Source organism: Centroberyx affinis, unplaced genomic scaffold, assembly GCF_046629955.1.
Source record: "Centroberyx affinis isolate AG114_WGS23_722 - 3 ecotype Tasmania unplaced genomic scaffold, CSIRO-AGI_Caff_v1 ptg001447l_1, whole genome shotgun sequence".
Classification (NCBI taxonomy): Eukaryota; Metazoa; Chordata; class Actinopteri; order Beryciformes; family Berycidae; genus Centroberyx; species Centroberyx affinis.
In genome coordinates this window covers 171,120-189,875 of record NW_027279921.1, presented here as the reverse complement: position 1 = coordinate 189,875, position 18,756 = coordinate 171,120, and the positions used below count along the sequence as shown (strand labels likewise).

Sequence of the window (18,756 nt, the reverse complement as noted above, 5' to 3'; positions counted from 1 at the left end):
TTGAAACAGCCCGCTCAGCAGTTCACTGTGTGTGTGTGTGTAATATGTTTCAGCCCGCACAATCTTCATCAGATGAATTTGGGGGATTTTTCCTGCTTGTTCAGTTAAGCTTGAACAAACCGTTTCCAAATATGATGATACACCACATTATCTCAGGTTATCCCATGTGAAATAGTGAGTTGTTGTTGTTGTACAGTCGAGATCCCTTGAGTCCTATTACTGGGGAATGGTGTCGATTGTATGGATGTGTTTCATCAAGGACTGCTCACCTTTTCTAGGTCATCCAAATGATAGTCTGCACACATTTGCATGTTATAGAGAAGGAGACAGTGACTGACACACACACACATACACACCAACTGTAGTTATAAGGCCTGATCTCCATTGGGACTGCGTGGCTCGAAGGCCGCAACTCCTTCGACGGCTCAGGCTTACTGGCAAAGCCCAGGCTTAAGGCCACACTTCACTGTCGGGGCTGTAATCAGTTTCTTCAACAAGCGGAGACACACTCTACATGTACACATGTAGCACACACACACTACACACACACATACACACGCACACACCGCTACTCCAGGGAAATGGAGTGGGAGAGTGGTAATGAAAAGACTCTCTTTTCATGCAGAGGGAAAGAGAGAGAGAGAGATGGGTAAAACTGGAGGAGGTGTAGTGAAAACTGCAGTGGATGACAGAAAAAGACTTGGGGAGATACAGATTTGAGGGATGAGAGAAGTCAGATCAGGCAGTTGGCACGCTTTATTCCCAGCCTCATTCCTTTGTTGGTGCTTTATACACTTTGTAACTTCACTTTTTCAACTTTTCTATTTTTTATTTGAATTTAGAGCCCACATAGCCGTTCATGTTATTTTCATGCCCGGAATCATATTCAAAACCCACTGGAAAGATTCAGAAAATTTCAGAAAAATGCATGCTTTTTGTCATTCATGAAACACTGACTTTTTGGAGGTACAAGGTTTTCACCTGACAGTGATTGGTTGCAGAGTGACACTGTCACACGCGTGGCATTCAAAAGCTCCAATTATTACCCAGGTGGAAGCTACAGTTGAATCCTAAAGATGCTGTTTGTTTATAAAAACACTGTGTGTGTGTATGTGCGTGTGTTGTTGCTGTCTTCTTGGCTGCCTGGGGAGCCCGCCTGTCTCTCTCTTCCCTCCCTCTCATTTAACTACATTGTGTCTATCTTGCTTCCTCCCCTGCTCTCTCCTCCCTGCTCAGCACTAACGCCACAAACCGTCACAATGTCACTCAGCGAAGGTGGAGGGGACACACTGACAGTGGCAGTCCGTCTAATGCGCTGACAGAAACGCACACAGACAGACAAATACCAGACCGTTGGCTCTCTCTCAAGGGAAACTTATCTCTCTCCTTCATCTGTCTTTCTCTCACTCTCTCTCTCTCTCTCACCTTCACAGCTAGAGGCTCTGGGGGACATCCCCTCAAGCGTTAATGGCGGTCCCATTACCATGTCCCTTCGATGGTGGCCTAATGGCGGTCTTATGCTTCTCTTGAGGCGCCCATTAACTTGAGGGGATATAGTACAGAAGGCCAGCACCTTGACAGTATGGCCCTTGAGAAATGTAGTGCAGAGAACGGCGATGCCCTCTAAGCGCATGGTGACCTATGAACCCGAGCTGTGTGTCCCAAAGGGCCGCCGTCCTTGTGTGACTGTGAAGAAGTACCACATCCAGAGGGGTGAGTGTGGGGTTGACAGTGGCTACATGTATACTGTATGAGCACAGTATTGTGGATACTGCCTCATATACTGGTCAAGGTCTTATCTGGGATAAGATGTTTATAAGTTGAATATCTCTTTATCTATAAACAGAATTCCTGCCTGTGTTCTCCCACTGTGGTTTAGCTATAGGCAAGTAAGCTAGTTACAACTACACAGAGCTTGCATAGACTGCGAAAGACAGCAGTAAATGGGATAATATGTTAACATAATACGAGGGCTGGGACGGTACTGAAATTTTCTTACCGCGGTGAAAAAGTAGCGCCCCCCTGCGGTTCGGTGGTTTACCGCCAACCCCAGACGCTGCAACATTTTATATTGTTTATCAATATTTTATTTTGTATAATAAGTAGGCTATTGATATATTTATCAATATTATATTTTAAAATTTTCCCGTGATATGATAAATACTGAGAACAAGAGTTAATAGAAGTAGTTTGAGGTACAGAGAGGAGCAGTGCTCACGAGACTAGAGCGCCTCGTATAGCCTAGGACTCGTAGTTATGAATAAGTAATGAGCAAGAAAATCGTACTGTAGCCTATTTGTTATAGCCTCTCTGATGTAGGTCTATACTCTAAATAAAAGCTACAGGTATGTCCATTCCACGTCTGTCCCTAAAGAACCGCTTGCGCAGCTGTTCAAGAACAATATTGGACTTTTTACACCGGCTGGGGTTGAGATTTAAAATTTTAATTTCTCAAACACTGGAAAAAAAACACTGCGAGTACAGCAGGCTACACCACACTGATAGACGGATGTGAAAGTCTCTCCCTCTCCTCCTTTTTTCCATCCAGCAAGTCAGGGCCATCAAAACGTGTAAAGTAATTTCACACATATGATTACTGACGTACCTTTAGAACAACAGTGCGAGGCGCACAGAGACATGAAGCATGCGATAGCCTGTCTGTGGATGAACTGAAAGCATTCATTGCGCAGTAGTATTGCGCTTCTGTGTTTCCATGGAATATCCAAACATGAATATCGCCAGCTACTTGACATAAACAGACTTTTTTCAGACAAGCCATGCCAAAGAACCGCTTCAGAGAAATCCTGTGAGAGTGTTGACTGTTGGTCGGAGGAATAGAGGAGAGCATAATCACGTTCCCAAAAGGATTTAATGGACAGAGCTCATTATGTGTATAAATATTTGACATTAAACAAACTAGTGCAGTGCCCGTTCAAAATAGGCGTAGGCTATCAGTCGCTTGCTTTGAGCCCCGCTGCTGCACAGAGCGCTGTTCACTTGTTTATTCAAAGTTTATGAATTAATATTGAATGTGTCGCGTGTCCCATCCGACACTGTACGTCCTTGGGTCCCCAGCAATACACCCACCAAGTGTGAAGTAGATCGGACGAACGGTTCTCGAGATATGCGAAGGACACACAGACAGACAGAGATTCCTTGCTCTATAGTATGATGTTATTCATGCTGGTTATTTCCTTTTATTGTATACGATATACATGGTAACATAGGCTATAGGAAATATGAGATGAGTGCGTAGGCCTAGTAAAGGCACATTCCAATAATTCCATTCAGCAAATTCAGATGAACAATCCTGTCATGTTTGTTATAGTTTGTTACCGTTTATCATTTAATTGGTAAGTCCCTTTTTGCCGTTTTGCTACTCAAGTGCTTTTGGCGCTGTGCCTGTAATATTTCATATAATAAAGTATACAATAAAACGTCAACAAAAAAAATGCGGTAGGTGTCACATGACCGCGGTATTGCGGTAATGCGATAACCGTCACAGCCCTACATAATACACATAATGAATATCCCAGGTACCTTATTCAGGATTATTGTAAAGGGGATGTGGCATTTACATATGGCACCTCGTAAATGGGATACTTGAGTATTCAGAATATGAATGGAATATTAGTGTGCATGTAAGGTTTTAACCATGTAGACACAGATTGACCAGATCATTGACCTTTCTCTATGAAGCCGTCCACTTCATTCCTCTTCTCACTACATATACAGACATTAGTTACCTGCATGTTCTCTTCTGTGTGTGTGTGTGTGTGTGTGTGTGTGTGTGTGTGTGTGTGTGTGAGCAAAGCACTTCATTATTTTTTGCTTGGCTATTGATATATGATATCACATATAATATCACAGCCTGTCTCTCTTGGGGCAACCATGTTGTAGGAATTTCAATTTTCCTTTATTACAATATCGGTATTTGGTTTTTAATGAAAACACTGTCTACATTTGAATTTGTTTGAGCTGCTATATTAACTGGTGAGTGATCTAGCGGTGTGATCTGATAGTGACACTTCCTGAAACAAGTGAAACTGCATTGGAAAGGCGGGGAATTATCTCACTCCATTAGCAGAATTTGGACTAGAAAAATAATATTTTAATGTTGAATATGAAACTACTTGATTTGTTAAGATGGACATTTTTGTGGTGTAATATGACTGGTACTTTTTGTCAGTTAAAATCCAGTTATTTGAGATGTATTCTTCAAATTAATCTGCTTATCTTATAAACTATATTTGGTTGAAAGGTAACATGTCATGATGCATAAGACACTGAACTTATACTCTTTCCTATACTGTTTACTATACTATACACTTTGCCATACTGCCCCCCCCCCCCCCCCCCCCATGCTGCTCTGCTGACCTGTTGATATTGTTCAGAGTGAATGCCATTGCCAATTTCCTCTTTCTTTAATGTAGTTTGTGTGAGTTAGAGCCTATATGAGTTTTATGGCACAAACGGAAGGGGAAGCTTTTACTGAGTGAAAGAGGGGAGGCGTGTTTTGTGTGCTTGTGTGTGTGTGTCTCTATATGCTGTGTGTGTGTGTGTGTGTGTGAGAGAGAGAGAGAAAGACAGAGAGAGAGAAAAAGGGAGAACCCATTGATCAAGTGCAATCGCATGATTGAATCAGAGAGGGCCTGCTGAATGTAGCTGCGACCCAGTGGAATTATTCATATCTGCTCCAGGCCAGCACCGGACAGGGAGGGGTAAGAGAGCAAGATGCAAAGAAATATTGGTAACACTGACTACCACACCCATAGTGCATTATAAGGGTGCTCATATGGAATTAGAATTCACTCATCATGCCTTTTGACCGGGGCGGTCTTACCATTAGGCCCCGGCAGCCAGAGGGCCTCACAAAAGACACGAATAATAAGTTATATAAGCTTATTTTTCATCAATTATCAATATAAAAGAAGTGTACGTATTTACAACCACCCCTCGTCTTGTTACAATAAAAATATTTCAATATTGAAACATGTGCTCCCCCACTCAGTCAGGCTATAGTGGATTATTCCACTTGACCTCTAGAGCCATACTGCCACTTGACTTTAAGCTCATTTTCCTTGCCACTGTACCAGTTGCTGCAAGAGAAGTAAGAAACAAGACTAGCTGTCCCTAGTGATGGCTGGGCTGTTCTACTGAGCCATGCCTCCAGGCTTACGCACTTCAATGGCAGTATGTTAAACATCAGGACGACGTATCGTGCAGCTTAAAAATTAAGCAAAGCTACATAAGTGGTGCAGAAAAACAAAAAAGACAGAGGGTATAGAGGTTTTGTTGACTTTTTTCATGAAAGAATCAACCCCTGCTAGTGTTTACCAGTGACACCGTGTGAGTATCATTCGTTTCTCAGCCACAGTGTTCATGTCAGCGCACAACCCTTACCATGGATCATCAGCCCTTGCATGCATACTTTGCTCAGCCCCAACTCGAGGTTAATGTATAGAAAGGATGGATTGAAAAAGGTGAGGTCCACCCATAGGTCCACCCCTGTTTATAGCCATGCTTAGAACACATAATGCTTACTGATGCTTTATATCAGCACAACGTAGATCTAACTTGTCATCAATATTAAATACAAGCGTGCTATAAATGTTTATGATCTATTAGAGGCTGTATGGCGAGGGTTATAATAAAATAAGTCACCTTATGTGACAAACACACAACTCAAATGTTATAAGTGTTATAAGTTGTATATAATTGTTCACTTCAGGTTCACTTCAAGTGATAATGTTGAGTGATAGATTTTAAAACACGCAACTTTCATTCGATGGTGTCAGAAAAACTATCAATAGATAGTCATTTACACACATTCATAAGACTTATAAATCATTAAACGTATTTCAGTAATGTTTTATGAGTGCCGATATGATGCATCAGGAAGCATGATATGTGTTCTTATATTATTAAATGCATCAGTAAGCATGATATGTGTTCTTGTATTATGCATTATAATTCCTTATGAGTGCCCTTATAATGGACTATAGACAGAACATCGTGTTACCAAAATATCCATCTAAACATTAGTTAATTCATTGAGTCTTAAAATCTTATTTTTCTTGAAATTATCTGCCAATATGGTGAGATAATTTTACATATTTCTAATGCAAATCAATTTGTTTCTTTCATTTCATTAAGAGAAAATATGATTTTATTTATGAGACTAAATGACATTTTGATGAAAAGACTGAAATTTTTTGCAGTGAGGAGAAGAGAAGAGAGGACAGATGAAGAGATGTAGGGATAATAAAGGAAAAGAGAGTAAGAACAGGCAAGGAGTCGAGCAGAGAGGGGATGAGAGAAGAAGTGTCAGGAGAAACCAATTATTTTTTGTTTGTTTTCTATAACCAACAACTGAGCACAACTGACTTTAGTCAGCTATTAAATTATTTCATATGAGAAATAGAGCTTTTGTTTAGATTCTACAAACAACACAAGACCACTGCTCTAATACACATATTGAAACAGCCATCTTCATGCCTTCTCATCTATTCTGGCTTGTTTACATTCTCCCAAAGTATCTAAAATGTCTGTAGGCAAACTCTGTGCTAGTCCCTCTTCCCCTCGCCTCCCCTGCGCTTCATTTTGCAAGGTAGAATCCATCTTTTTCTGGCAGTTTGGAAACCTTTCGGTGTTTGCCTGTGTGCGATCGATCAACATGCATAATTCATAGTTAGTGGGTTAAGAGCAGCTCGGCTTCTCTCTCGCTGGGCCCTTTGATTTCCGTCTCCCTCTTCGGCCCCCTCGGGGAGAACACCGGTGTGGATGACTGCAGCCCTGCTGTTAAACCACCTCACACACACACCCCCCCCATGTGTGTGGGCGCACACATGTTCACACACGCACACATGCGCATGTACAAACAGGCATGTACTCACGCACGGCTGAGCTGACAAAGAGACGGGAAGAGGTGTTTGAAGCCCTTTGAAGCTTTTTGCGTCAACCCCTGCTGGTTGAGTGCGTCTCTTTCCTTTAGCTTTGTATTACCATTATCAAGCAATTACTAGGACTCTCTAAACTCCCTCTGGAGGCTCTTTAGTTCTCACACACAAAGTCTGATTCCCCACTTAAAGCTTTAAGACTGCGCGGGGTTTAATTTGCAATCAGCTACCTACTTATCTCCAAAACAGCAGTGGAAAATGTGCTTGTGTCCGCTGTGATACAGTGGACAACCTTGTCGGGAACATAGCTCAGTCATTTTCTCAGCAACGGGAAATTCACTACAATATGGCGACAAATATACCCTCACAACAAGAAGTTGCTATGTAATCAGTGTTAGTGCTTAGGCAATACCCCACTGTGCCCAGTGTGCCTCAGCCTTAAGTGGAAAAAAGTTCTTTAGTGGTGAAACTGTGGTGATTCCAGGTATTGTAGAACCTAATCTAAATCAGAAATAGCTTTCTTTTCTCTTGAAGGTTCAGTCCAAATGAAGTTTGTCATTAACTATACCATCATCTCCACATCTGCACTGGGGACTGCAGTCATAAAATGTAGATGTATGGATATGAGTCAATGCAAATTATGTGCAGGGCAGTGGGAGGACGAACACAGGCTGTTGTTCTGCGCCTGCAAGAATCTTCCAGCCGTTTCTCTTTCCACTTAGCTATTTCTTCATCCTTCTACCCCGATATCCATCCATCCGTCTATCTATCCACCCGTCCCTGGGGCTGTGGACCGGGAGGCATCGAGACAGGACAAGGTGAAAAGGAGGAGAGGAGGCTCAGACAAGAAGACGACAAGACGACATTTGACAGGAGTGGAGATGAGGAGGGAAGGAGGGACGAGGAAGAAGACGGAGAGGCAGGTTGGAGGAGAGTGAGAGAGAGAGAGAGGCAGAGGCTGTTATATTGAGGAGTGAGGGAGATGTGTAGGATGCAAAAGGGAGAGAAAGAGAGAGACTGAGAGAGAGAGATGGACATACATTCTGTCCAATCAAAGTGATTGGACAGAATAGAGTAAACCTAACTGCTCTAATAGAGTATATGTCTTCCAACAGAGTATATTACCCAGCTGTTGTAATAGAGATCCACATAACTGTTTCAATAGTGAATGGTGCCTAATAGAGAATACCACTTAACGGTTCTAATGGAGTATAACACCTAACTCTCCCACTAGATACCACATACAGTAACCGTTCAATAACATTTGCCATCTAATTAAGCTGTTGCAATAGAATCAAGCAATAAGTCACAAGAGGCTGTGTGCTGTAAAGCTTAAGATTTAAAGCTACACTAGACAACTTTGCATGTTGGTGGGTCCAAATGGCAGTGAGAGGCAACTGTTTGAAAAATTTGAACTTCAGTATCCAGAAATCATGTGACGTGACTTCAGTAAACTGCACACAGTATGCTCATGTTTACCAACCTGGCCGGTCTGTGATGTTTTATACCAAAGAAACCAAAGGGATGAGAGCGGCAAAAGATTTAATGTTGGTGAGTCCAGCAAAATCTACGGTGCAGCCCCTCCTTGTGATTTCGGCTGATGAGAAAGTGTATTTTTACATAAAAATCTTGCCTAGTACAGCTTTATGTTAACGGTTATGCAGTAACAGATGTGTGTTTACTGGGTATTTTAGATAGACTCCATGCGAATCATAACTGAAGACCAGAACTATCTATTTAATAATTTACAACTATAGCAGCTCTAAAAGAGGCTATACCAGTGTATTCCTATTGAGTGTACCACCTTGCCTCCTCTTCATTATCTCTCTTTCTTTTTGTAAGTCTCTCTCTCTCTCTCTCTTTCCAAATGTCACTCTCGGCCCTGTTTCGTGTGCTAGTGTTCCAGTCGTCCACTCCAGCCGGTTAGAGGAGCTAATAGCCGGACTGACAGCTCTCGCTCAATACACAGCACAATTACTGCCTGGCCCACATACGCCACAGCTATCACACGCCGCAATCAGACCTCCCCCTCCATCGCTCTCTCTCTCTCTCTCTCTCTCACACTATCACGGTGGCTTCATTTCTCACCCCTCTCTCCATTTATCGTCCCCCTGTCCCTCTCCCACCACGTCGTCGTTTGTCTCTCCTCGTCTGCCTCTCGCCTCCGTCCGCTTCTCTCTCCAGCTCTCCATTTCCGCTACCGCTATCCCTCTCGATTTTTATTCCGTGACCTCTTCCCCTTCTCCCTCCCCTCGCGCCTGTCCCATCCTCTCTTTTTCCCCCGCTTCTTTCCTCACCTCTCCATCCCCCAAGTGTCCCGTTCACCATTTCACCCCCCTCTCCCCCCCCTCCAGCCTCTCTCGTCTCTCGCCACTCAGCTCAGATGAAGGTGTCGATAATCAATGAGATAATCAATGAGAGACTCGTCGGGCCGAGCGGAGCTGAATGAGCGCGAGTGTGTGTGTGTGCGTGTGTTTGCGTGTGTAAAATATGTATGTCTCTGTTGTCTGTTTGTGTGTGTGTGTATGTGTGTGTGTGTGTGTGTATTTGTGTGGATGTGGTGAGGACACATGATTAAACGTGCATGTTTTTGTGTGTAAATGAATGCGTACTTGCATGTATGCTTGCTGATGTGTGTGTGTGTGTGTGTGTGTGTGTGTGTGTGTGTGAGGCAGTGTGTGAGGCAGTCAGTCAGTACTCTCAATCAATACCATAATCACTTCTCCTCCCTATGGACACCCAGTGCCTCTCTTAGGGCCAAGTTCAATGTGTCTTTCATCTCCTGTCAATTGGGGCACCGGTCCCTTGACTGTGGAAGATAGAGCTATATAAGACTAGTATGACAAACAGATAGGCTGTCTAATGTTGGGAAATGTGTTGTGTGTGTGTGTGTGTGTGTGTGTGTGTGTGTGTGTGTGTGTGTGTTCACCAGAGATGAACGACCTCAAACTGGTGTTTTGTCTCCTTTCCGCTGCACTGCTGTTGAGACTGCTTTTGTGCAGATGACCCGCCTTCGTTAATTACATTGTTAATGATTCATCCTCGTTAATGATGTTTGTCGTCTCTGGAGTAAAGAAATTAGCCAAAGGGGGGAGCAGAGAATTTGGGAGGGCAAAGGGAGGGAGGGTCGAAGGGAGGGAGGGCAAGGCAGGGGGGAGGAGGAGGCGGACAGGACAGAGAGGAAGGATAAAGAGTGGATGGAGGGTAGAGGAGCTGCAGAGAAGGACAGAGGAGGCGTTGTTTAAAATTAAGCAAGTAAAGTGTGGATTTAAAGGGGCAAGGAGTAAGATTTTTACTAGCACAAAATGACTATAATATACCATATCTGCAGGGGGTTTGATAGGGTTGTTGATCAATTACAATAACTCAAGGATTACCTGAGATTTCTGACTTTTAAAACTCACTTTCTGGCCCTTATTTGCATTTTCAACTGCTCTACAGTGGAGGACAGTCAAGCCAAAAGAGCAAATGACAAACCAGTATTATTAATATCACAGCATTTTGCATTATTACCTCTGTAAGCCATGCCAGAGACCTGTCGATATTTTTGCAATTCCCCTGCCGCCGACAGAGGTCGATAAAAGTCACTTAACTTAACTTAATGCCCCTTTATAGAGAACAGAAGAGAGAGGTAGGAGCAGTGATAGAAGTAATGAGAGTAAAGATGAGGGGTGAGAGGGACAGCGGAGAAAAGACGAAAGCGGCACAGTGGAAGGAAAAGACGGGGAGAGAGATGAAACGAGCGATGCGCGGTTCAACAGAGGGTACTTTCTGAGAAAAGGGAAAAAAAGCTGGAAGTTTTAGTGGAATAAAAAGCAAGCATTTCCCCTGAGGAATACTGGCAGCTTAGAGAGAGGAGTAAAAGCATGACAATTTTAAGTTCTTTAGCGTACTTATTTTTGGAGCGGTTCAGTGAAACCCTGGAGTGTTTACCCCAACAGTTTTAATTGTTTGGGGAGCAGAACACGTCAGTAAGAGTCAGATCTGCCCCAAACAAGCGCTCCCTGATCAGTGTTGGAGAAATAATGACGGCCGGCTTCTTACTGAACCCTGAAGACTCCAAGTAGGAGTCGAGAACACAAGTCGGACTAAAGAGAGAAGCAGCATGGAAGCGGATTTGGGCTCTTCTCATTTTCTTTCTTTAATTCTCTCAAAATGCATTGAAGGTGGGCCAACAAATTCTGGCTTGTATTTTGATGGAAATACTAAATTAGTTTAATACGCTGAACAACTCACCTTACAATGACAATGAGTCAGTGACAGGTTTTGTGACAGTTAATAGTGAAATTATAGTGGAAATAAAAAAAAATTCTGTGTTTGTGTCCAGGTGTGAAGTCCTGTAGCAGCCAATAATGTAATAACTACCATTAATGTAATAACTACCAATAACGTAATAATTTTTCCGTTCTTAATGTAATAAAAGTCGATAATGTAATAACTGGCCAATAATGTAATACATTTTCTGAACCAATAACGTAATAAGTTTTTGCGCATAATGTAATAAGTTATTACATTATTGTCTGGTTATTACATTATTAGCTATCTTTAGCTTTTTTTAAAAAAATCATGAAAATGTAATAACTGGAGCCGATAATGTAATAATATACTTATATCACTTTATTTAAGTTTTATTTATTGGCAGTCACACTTCCATGACACTTATCCTTACTGAATTTTTGTTGTTTTTTTTGGGGGGGGGGTTTTGTGTTAATTTTTGTTTAATTTTTGTTAATTTTGCTAGTTTGGACTGGGTGGCAGGTTTGCGTCTCTTTGTACCAACCATCAGCTCTTCAATGAACCGGGTCTCTTGGTACCCACCACCGGCTCTTTAACGAACCGCCATCGCTAACCGCCAGACCACTGCTGGCAGGTTGGCTTCAGCGGGATGCGAGCCGCGCCTCAATCGCGACCGCCAGGCCACCTTTTGTAGGCTCCTGGCTGGCAGGCTTGCTTCAGCGGGAGGCGAACAGCGTCTGATCGTGCCAACCAGCACCTCTTCAACCAACCGCCATCGCTAACCGCCAGACCGCACCTTTGGAGCGGCTGGCAGCTCGGCTTCAGTGGGACACGAACGGCGCCTCTTCGTACCAACCACCAGCTGTTCAACGAACCGCGTTCACTAGCCGCCACGCTACCTGGTCCAAACTATAGAAATTAACGAGAAAAAAAATAAAACTAAAGAGAAAGTCTCCAAACACGCTCATCAAGCGTCCAATAGCTACTGGTCTGCATTGAGGAGCGTGTAAAGAGGTTCCCAGAGAGAGCCTCTTCCCACGGTCCAAGCATCAGCTGTCAGTTTGCAATATTACAGCTGTACGCAATACTCAATTCATTACAGTAAGCACATTAAGTGCATTAAGTACATTCCGGTTCTGAATGAATGAATGAATGAATGAATAAACGAATTAATGAAATTTAATTTTTGTGTCATGCCAAATTAATGGCCCATCCTACATGAGATTACATGACACAGTGTTTTGCAAACCAAAACAATTACCATATAGGGCAAGGCTCAGATGGAGAGGGAGCCCTGGGTGACCCAGTCACCAGTCCCCTCTCTCTCTATGGCTCTGGTTCTCACCAACCGATGAATGTACCACAAACAAATAAATAGTCATAATTCCTAGTGTGTGTGTGTGTGTGTGTGTGTGTGGTCAGGTTTTTGAGCAGCTATTTGAAAGAGGCAACAGTAAGGATAAGTGTCATGGAAGTGTGACACTTTATAGCCAATAAATAAAATAAATAAATAATAGCCAATAAATAAAACCTAAATAAAGTGATATAAGTATATTATTACATTATTGGCTCCAGTTATTACATTTTCATGATTTTTTTTTTTAAACCCAGCTAATAATGCAATAACCAGCCAATAATGTAATAACTTATTACATTATGCGCAAAAAAGTTATTACATTATTGGTTCAGAAAATGTATTACATTATTGGCCAGTTATTACATTATCGACTTTTATTACATTCAGAACGGAAAAATTATTACGTTATTGGCAGTTATTACATTAACGGTAGTTATTACATTATTGGCTGCTACAAGCCCCAAGTGTCCTGTGTGTGTGTGTGTGTGTGAATACCTCATTATTGCATAGAGAATTCTCCAACTTAACCTATTATTTCCCCACACACCTTCAGCTGTAGTTTGGAGTGTAGTTTGGAACAACACCCCTGTCCCACTACTTTTCCAGCTCAACACGCGTTCGCAGCATGTGCTAATCACACCTCTTGGACACGTGGCCTGTCTAAATTTGGGCACTAACAATACAGTCGCAGATGGGTGGAATAGTAATGGGCTCATTTCCCTGGCAGGGCAGGATTGTTTGGCGGTAATGTGTCGGTCCCTCGCAGGGGCCCGAGGGGAGCCCAGGGGAGGGTGGAGGAGTTTGATGGGACTCTACAAGGAGAGCTCAAGGATAGTCCAGGCCAAGCGTCCCCATAGTCATTAGGCAGCTATCCTCCCTGCACCCCTATACAGACTCATCATCCATGTCTATCTCACAGAGGTCTATCTCCTCATTCCCTATCTAAATCATGCTTTAGGTCTCTCTTTCTCTCTCTTTGTCTCTCTCACTGCATGGGAGATAGCTGCAGTCTCTCTCTCTCTCTCTCTCTCTCTCTCGCTCTCTCTCTCTCTCTCCCCCTTTCTCCCTCACCTCTTTCTGACCCGCGCGTCTCACGGATGACTGATGGCCCTGCTCCGTCCCCAGGCCCAGTCAGCTCTAATGAAATGAATAAACTCATATTGCATACATACCTATGGGACTTCACTGTCCCGAGGACAAGACAGGGAATGGAGGAGGGCTGAGTCAAGAGAAAGGAAGAGAGGGAGAGGAGGGGAGGGGCGGTGGGGTAAGAGTTAAAGAAACATGATAGAAATGTCACACTGAAATGAAAAATTACTTTTTGCCCTTTTAGCTCATTCATGCCACACATCTGTTTGACAATTTATGCCAAAAAAAAGACAAAATGTATATTTTTGAACAATCTCAACCCCTTCCTAAAGTTCCAATCAAATACAACTGCTTTTCTTTCCCTAACTGTCCCAATATCCTGTTTCAGCAGGAAATACATCACATTAACGAAGGAAGACACTCTCAACATGCGGTTTCATTGTGACTTTAAGGGAGGGGAGCAAAAAAAGGGGTAACGCGAGAGAGAAAGAGCACAGGAAATGATTGAAAGAGAAACCGGAGGAGAAGGGTGCAGATACAATGTGGATGATTGGATGCAATGTGATGAAAGGAGAGAAGGTAGACTGGAGGATTATGAGTGCAGGAGGCAGGGAGGCGAGATGAGAAGAGTAGCGCTGTCTGTGGAAGTTTGAGAAGAATTCTTCAGGGTATCGCGTTGGCATCAGGCCCGCAGCGTGGTAGATAACTGCTGTCTTCTGCAGGGTCTCTCTCTCTCTCTCTCTCTCTCTCTGTGTCTCTCTCTTTCCCTCACTTCGTCTAACGTGGTGTGATCAATTGGCAGTTCGGGGCAAACTTCAACTCTGCCTATCGATCGCTCGCTGCCTGCCCGCTCCGTCTCCCTGGTCGCAGACAGCAGGAACCGATTCAAGACCAAAAAAACACTTTAAGAATCGGATGAATGTTCACAGATGAACGCAGTAAGGAATGATGGCCACTTAATGCCGGCTCGTAAACAGCTGCGATGTACTTTCCTTGCTTTGCTCTGGGGGAAAATGGTTGTAAACATAAGAAAACTCCTTAATTCTCCCTCTCTTTGTGGTTTTATTCCCCCGTATCTCTCTCTCTCTCTCTCTCTCTCTCTCTCCCTCTCTCTCTGTGTCTCCAGTGTGAAGATGGTACTGCTGTGGACGGCCGGTGACGTCTTCAAGACCACCTACTTTGTGATGAACGAGAGCCCGGCTCAGTTCTGGGTGTGCGGCTCAGTCCAGATCCTGATCGACGTGGCCATCCTGCTGCAGGTGCTCTTCTACGGCCAAGACACGCGTGTCAAGCTGGGCTAAACTACGGGCGACAAAACACCATGGCACGCATGTAAAATTTCAAGGAGCCCGATAATCCAAGGACTTTGATTAGAATGAGCTATAATGCCGATGGAGGATGGAGGATATTTTGCATTCAAAACGTGGCGAAAACCAAAGCATAGATTCACACATAGATTTGCTGTCATTTTAATTTACTGATCAGCCTCCATTCAAATTATTCTGTTTCCTATGGGTTTCATCTATACCTTGCAAATCAACCTGCAGGTGCAATTAAGCCACAAATTCAGCCTTACATTCGCTTGAAGAAAACATCCCAGGTGGCATTCTTAATCAAGCACTCTCTTAGCAAACCGTAGATTGCTTTTATAAGATACAGCAGTATTGGGGTGTTTTTATGTTTGTTTTAGCATTTTATTCTATTTATTTGCTCTCTGTGGAACATTAGGCAGTTACTGAAGGGTGGTTGGACATGAAAACTGGAAGAGCGAAGCATTACTCACGTTGGCAGCTCGCTAACAGCAGCCCTGTACTGCTGTAACGGCAGCTGTAACAACCAGTCCAGTACCGGCCGCCCTGCACTGGAATCTGCTGCCTGACTTATGGATCTCTCACTTCACACTCCACACCTCACTGGATTGTTCTCATAGAGAGTGTGTGCATGTGTGTGTGTCAGCGTGAGTGTGTTGACATGCTAGCTGGTGGGTTTGTGTAGCCGAATTCAGCAGAAATCGATTATGGCCTTTGGCGTTCTTTGTGCCAGTCAAGCCAAAAGCCAGAAAACGTACACAGTGAAATATCATGGCCATCAATCTGTATGATCACTTTGTCTGCCCGGTCTACTGTATATTATTACTGTGCCTGGTGGTCTAATTGGCAGGCAGAGCGGGTCTTCCACACACCATACATAGAAAAATGGAAAAAGAAAAGAAAGGAAAGTGTATGCCACAATGCTATGCACTGTACCTCAGTCAGTCTGTAGACACCAAAGAATATACTGTATTTTACCAATGTTGAACAAACTGTCTTAATGGAAAGTACCAGTGTTATTGGATATTTCACTCATCTGTGGCATTCTCATTTCTATTGTATAGTTCATTGTCCCATTACGTTCTGCTGTCCCATCATCCACTGTCTCTTTTGTTCAGGAAAACAGCTTCCTTGTTAGGCAATAACTTTGATGACAGGCAGTGAGTTCCTGGCCAAATAATGTTTAAATCAATATGCTCCGCAGGAACATTTGGGTTGGCGTTGATCTTTTATTTAACACGTGTAGTGTATCAGCCAGACTTCGCTCAGCTAGCCATCACTCTTGGTGTTTTTATGACTCCTAAGCAGGAAATGATAGTTGAAAATATATGAGTGAAATAGGCCGAATCCTAACCAAGCGAGGCAGTTGGTTTAATGCTTGGTCTTATCATCGTACCAGACAGCCCTTTACACATGAAAGAAATTGACTTTTACCTCAGCTTAGAACATTTAGTTTCCATTTTGACAGTTTAATTCACTGAAATTACTAGTAGCGCAATCTAAACTAGTGAGCAATTCTTAATTCAGCCATAGTGTCGCCCTCTGCTCACACCGGGTGCCATGCGTTCCACACCACTCGCTTTTACTGATACCGACTGAGGATGGATGCTGACTCTCTCTAATAGGTGAGGGAGGAACATTATGGCCATTACAGACACATTGAACTTTTTCCATCCTTTCCACTCTTCCAAAATCCAGACAAATATTTTATTCAAAATAATTAGAACCAGGCTGATTAGTAGTCTGTGCAGGTTTCTTTTTAGTATCTCCTCAGCGTGCTTTAATTAAGCCATCAGGATACCTGCTTATTAAAGTTCTCCAGCCACCTTTTTTAAGTTAGCAGTCACTTTGTGTTCATCTCTCATCTATCTATCATCTGTACCTGTCTGTTTGCCTGCTAGTTTTTCCTCAGTAATCATGCTTTAATTACACATTGCAGTGGTCATGGTCTTCGTCATGCTTGCAGCTGCCAGTATGTTTCAGCCATAGAATTATATTTTGATAGACAGAGTTGTTCCTGAGGTATCATAGTAATCTCCTCTGGTACAGTACAATATACAGTATAGGATATAATCAGGTACTTGTAAAGTTCACATAACATTAAGCAGAGTATTTTGTAAAATGATGCCTTTGCCTTGATATCACATCAGGTTTTTGAGCTCCATACACAGTATCAATGCATATTCCCATGATAATATTATCAATTGTTCTAGGGCTTCTTACTGTAAGTGCACCAGCCAAATGAGTGAATGAGCTGTATCTAAAAGCGGAAGCCCATTCTCTTCTGTTTGTGTGTGTACTCATCCATACATTTGTGCATCCACTGTTGGAATAGCTGGGGTTTATGTATTTGGGGGATGCCTTTGTGCCACAACACCTCAGTGTGCCATGTTAGTGTGTGAGCATATGCATGTGGCTATGACGCGATCCTGCTGCTAAAGCATATCACATATTTTTGGATTTGGTCACAGTGCTATTTCCAGAGGTGTTAAGGTTGCTGATAGACTTTTTACAATGTCTGGCTAATACTCTATTAACTCTATTGTTCTTTGACCTTCCATAGTTTAATCCTGTTAAACTATCTGTGTGTGTGTGTGTGCGTGTGTGCGTCTGTAATGTAAGGCTCTGTGTATATATGATTGTTTCAAATCCAGTTGCCCTATTAATCATCTTACATTACATCACAGTCTGCTTGCTATATGTCTTATCTCCTTTGCACTGCATATTGTTGCTATATTGCATATTCTTTATTTCTGTATTCTGCAGGCTCTTATCACCAGATGTGTATCTTTATATTGTTTTTCTCCCGGTAGAAGCTCAGAATGACGCCCTCACTGGATTCTGTGTAACATTTGGACTTCCCATAGCCTTTTCTTCTCAAGGACATCAGGATAGATTGGCACATGCAGTGGCTGGTAGTGATAATCCCTCAAGCTAATCTACATTATAGATGCGTGTTGCCTTAGTCCTCACAACATTGATAAGAAATGGGTGGTTTCCATACTGCCATTTCAGATAGATACCTGTACCAGATGAAAACCTCATATCTGCAATAGGTCAGCTCTTTGGGAATGAAAAAATGACCTATTGTCATATGTTAAGATAGACTGCCAAGCAATTTTGAAATTATACAATGCATTTTGAATATTTCATGGGTCTTACGTTTATGAAAGTAACTTATCACGTAAAAATTTGATTTTCAATTATGGTAAACAACAACAAAAAAGCAATAAAAACACCAATGGTGGATTTAGAAGGTTTTCATTGGTCAGCAGAGAAACACTTTATGTGATATTCAGTTACTGTTTGAATGTTCTTTAATGCCTCCTCATGCTATATTTATAACAGCTATGTTTTATATATAGGATCTTTGGAACCAAAAACACAGAAGCATCATTGCTTTCAGAGTATATCAAACCAAAAGTAAAACTATGAAAAACTGCTCAGTTAAAAGACGCCTTCTTTACCTACGCTGGTTGCCATAAGATGTAAAGAGTTATGGAAATAAGCACTTGTGACCTCTATCATGCAAAACATACTGTTTGTAAAAGAAAAAGTTACTGTCCAAATGGTTTATTCTTGCCAAAGATTACACTATCTCTGAGATTGTGTGAATGTGAAATATTTATCCTGTTATTTTCTGAAATATAAACTATTTATATTCCAACATGTGGTCCTGCATTGTTATGTTAAGAAGGAGAACTTGACTGTGCTGTGACACTGGAAAAGAGAAACACAAGATCTGGGAGAGATTTGGTCTGAGCCCAGCAGGTTTCTACTGTACATTACAGGTGGATTTAGACAGAAAATATGAACTGCAGCCTTATGTGACCCAGATCTTATGGTTTTAGCTTATTCAACCAGC

General features: G+C 42.5%; 1 protein-coding gene across 2 annotated transcripts in view; it reads left to right on the top strand.

The window, feature by feature from the left end:
- LOC139650151 (solute carrier family 66 member 2) overlaps positions 1-14,882 on the top strand; it is a 50,656-nt gene extending 35,774 nt beyond the window's left edge. For both annotated transcript variants that reach the window (XM_071526718.1, XM_071526716.1), the window contains one exon: positions 14,708-14,882. In XM_071526718.1, the coding sequence (XP_071382819.1) occupies positions 14,708-14,882 (175 nt within the window). The remainder of the gene's footprint in view (positions 1-14,707) is intronic.
- Positions 14,883-18,756: the final 3,874 nt, after the last annotated feature.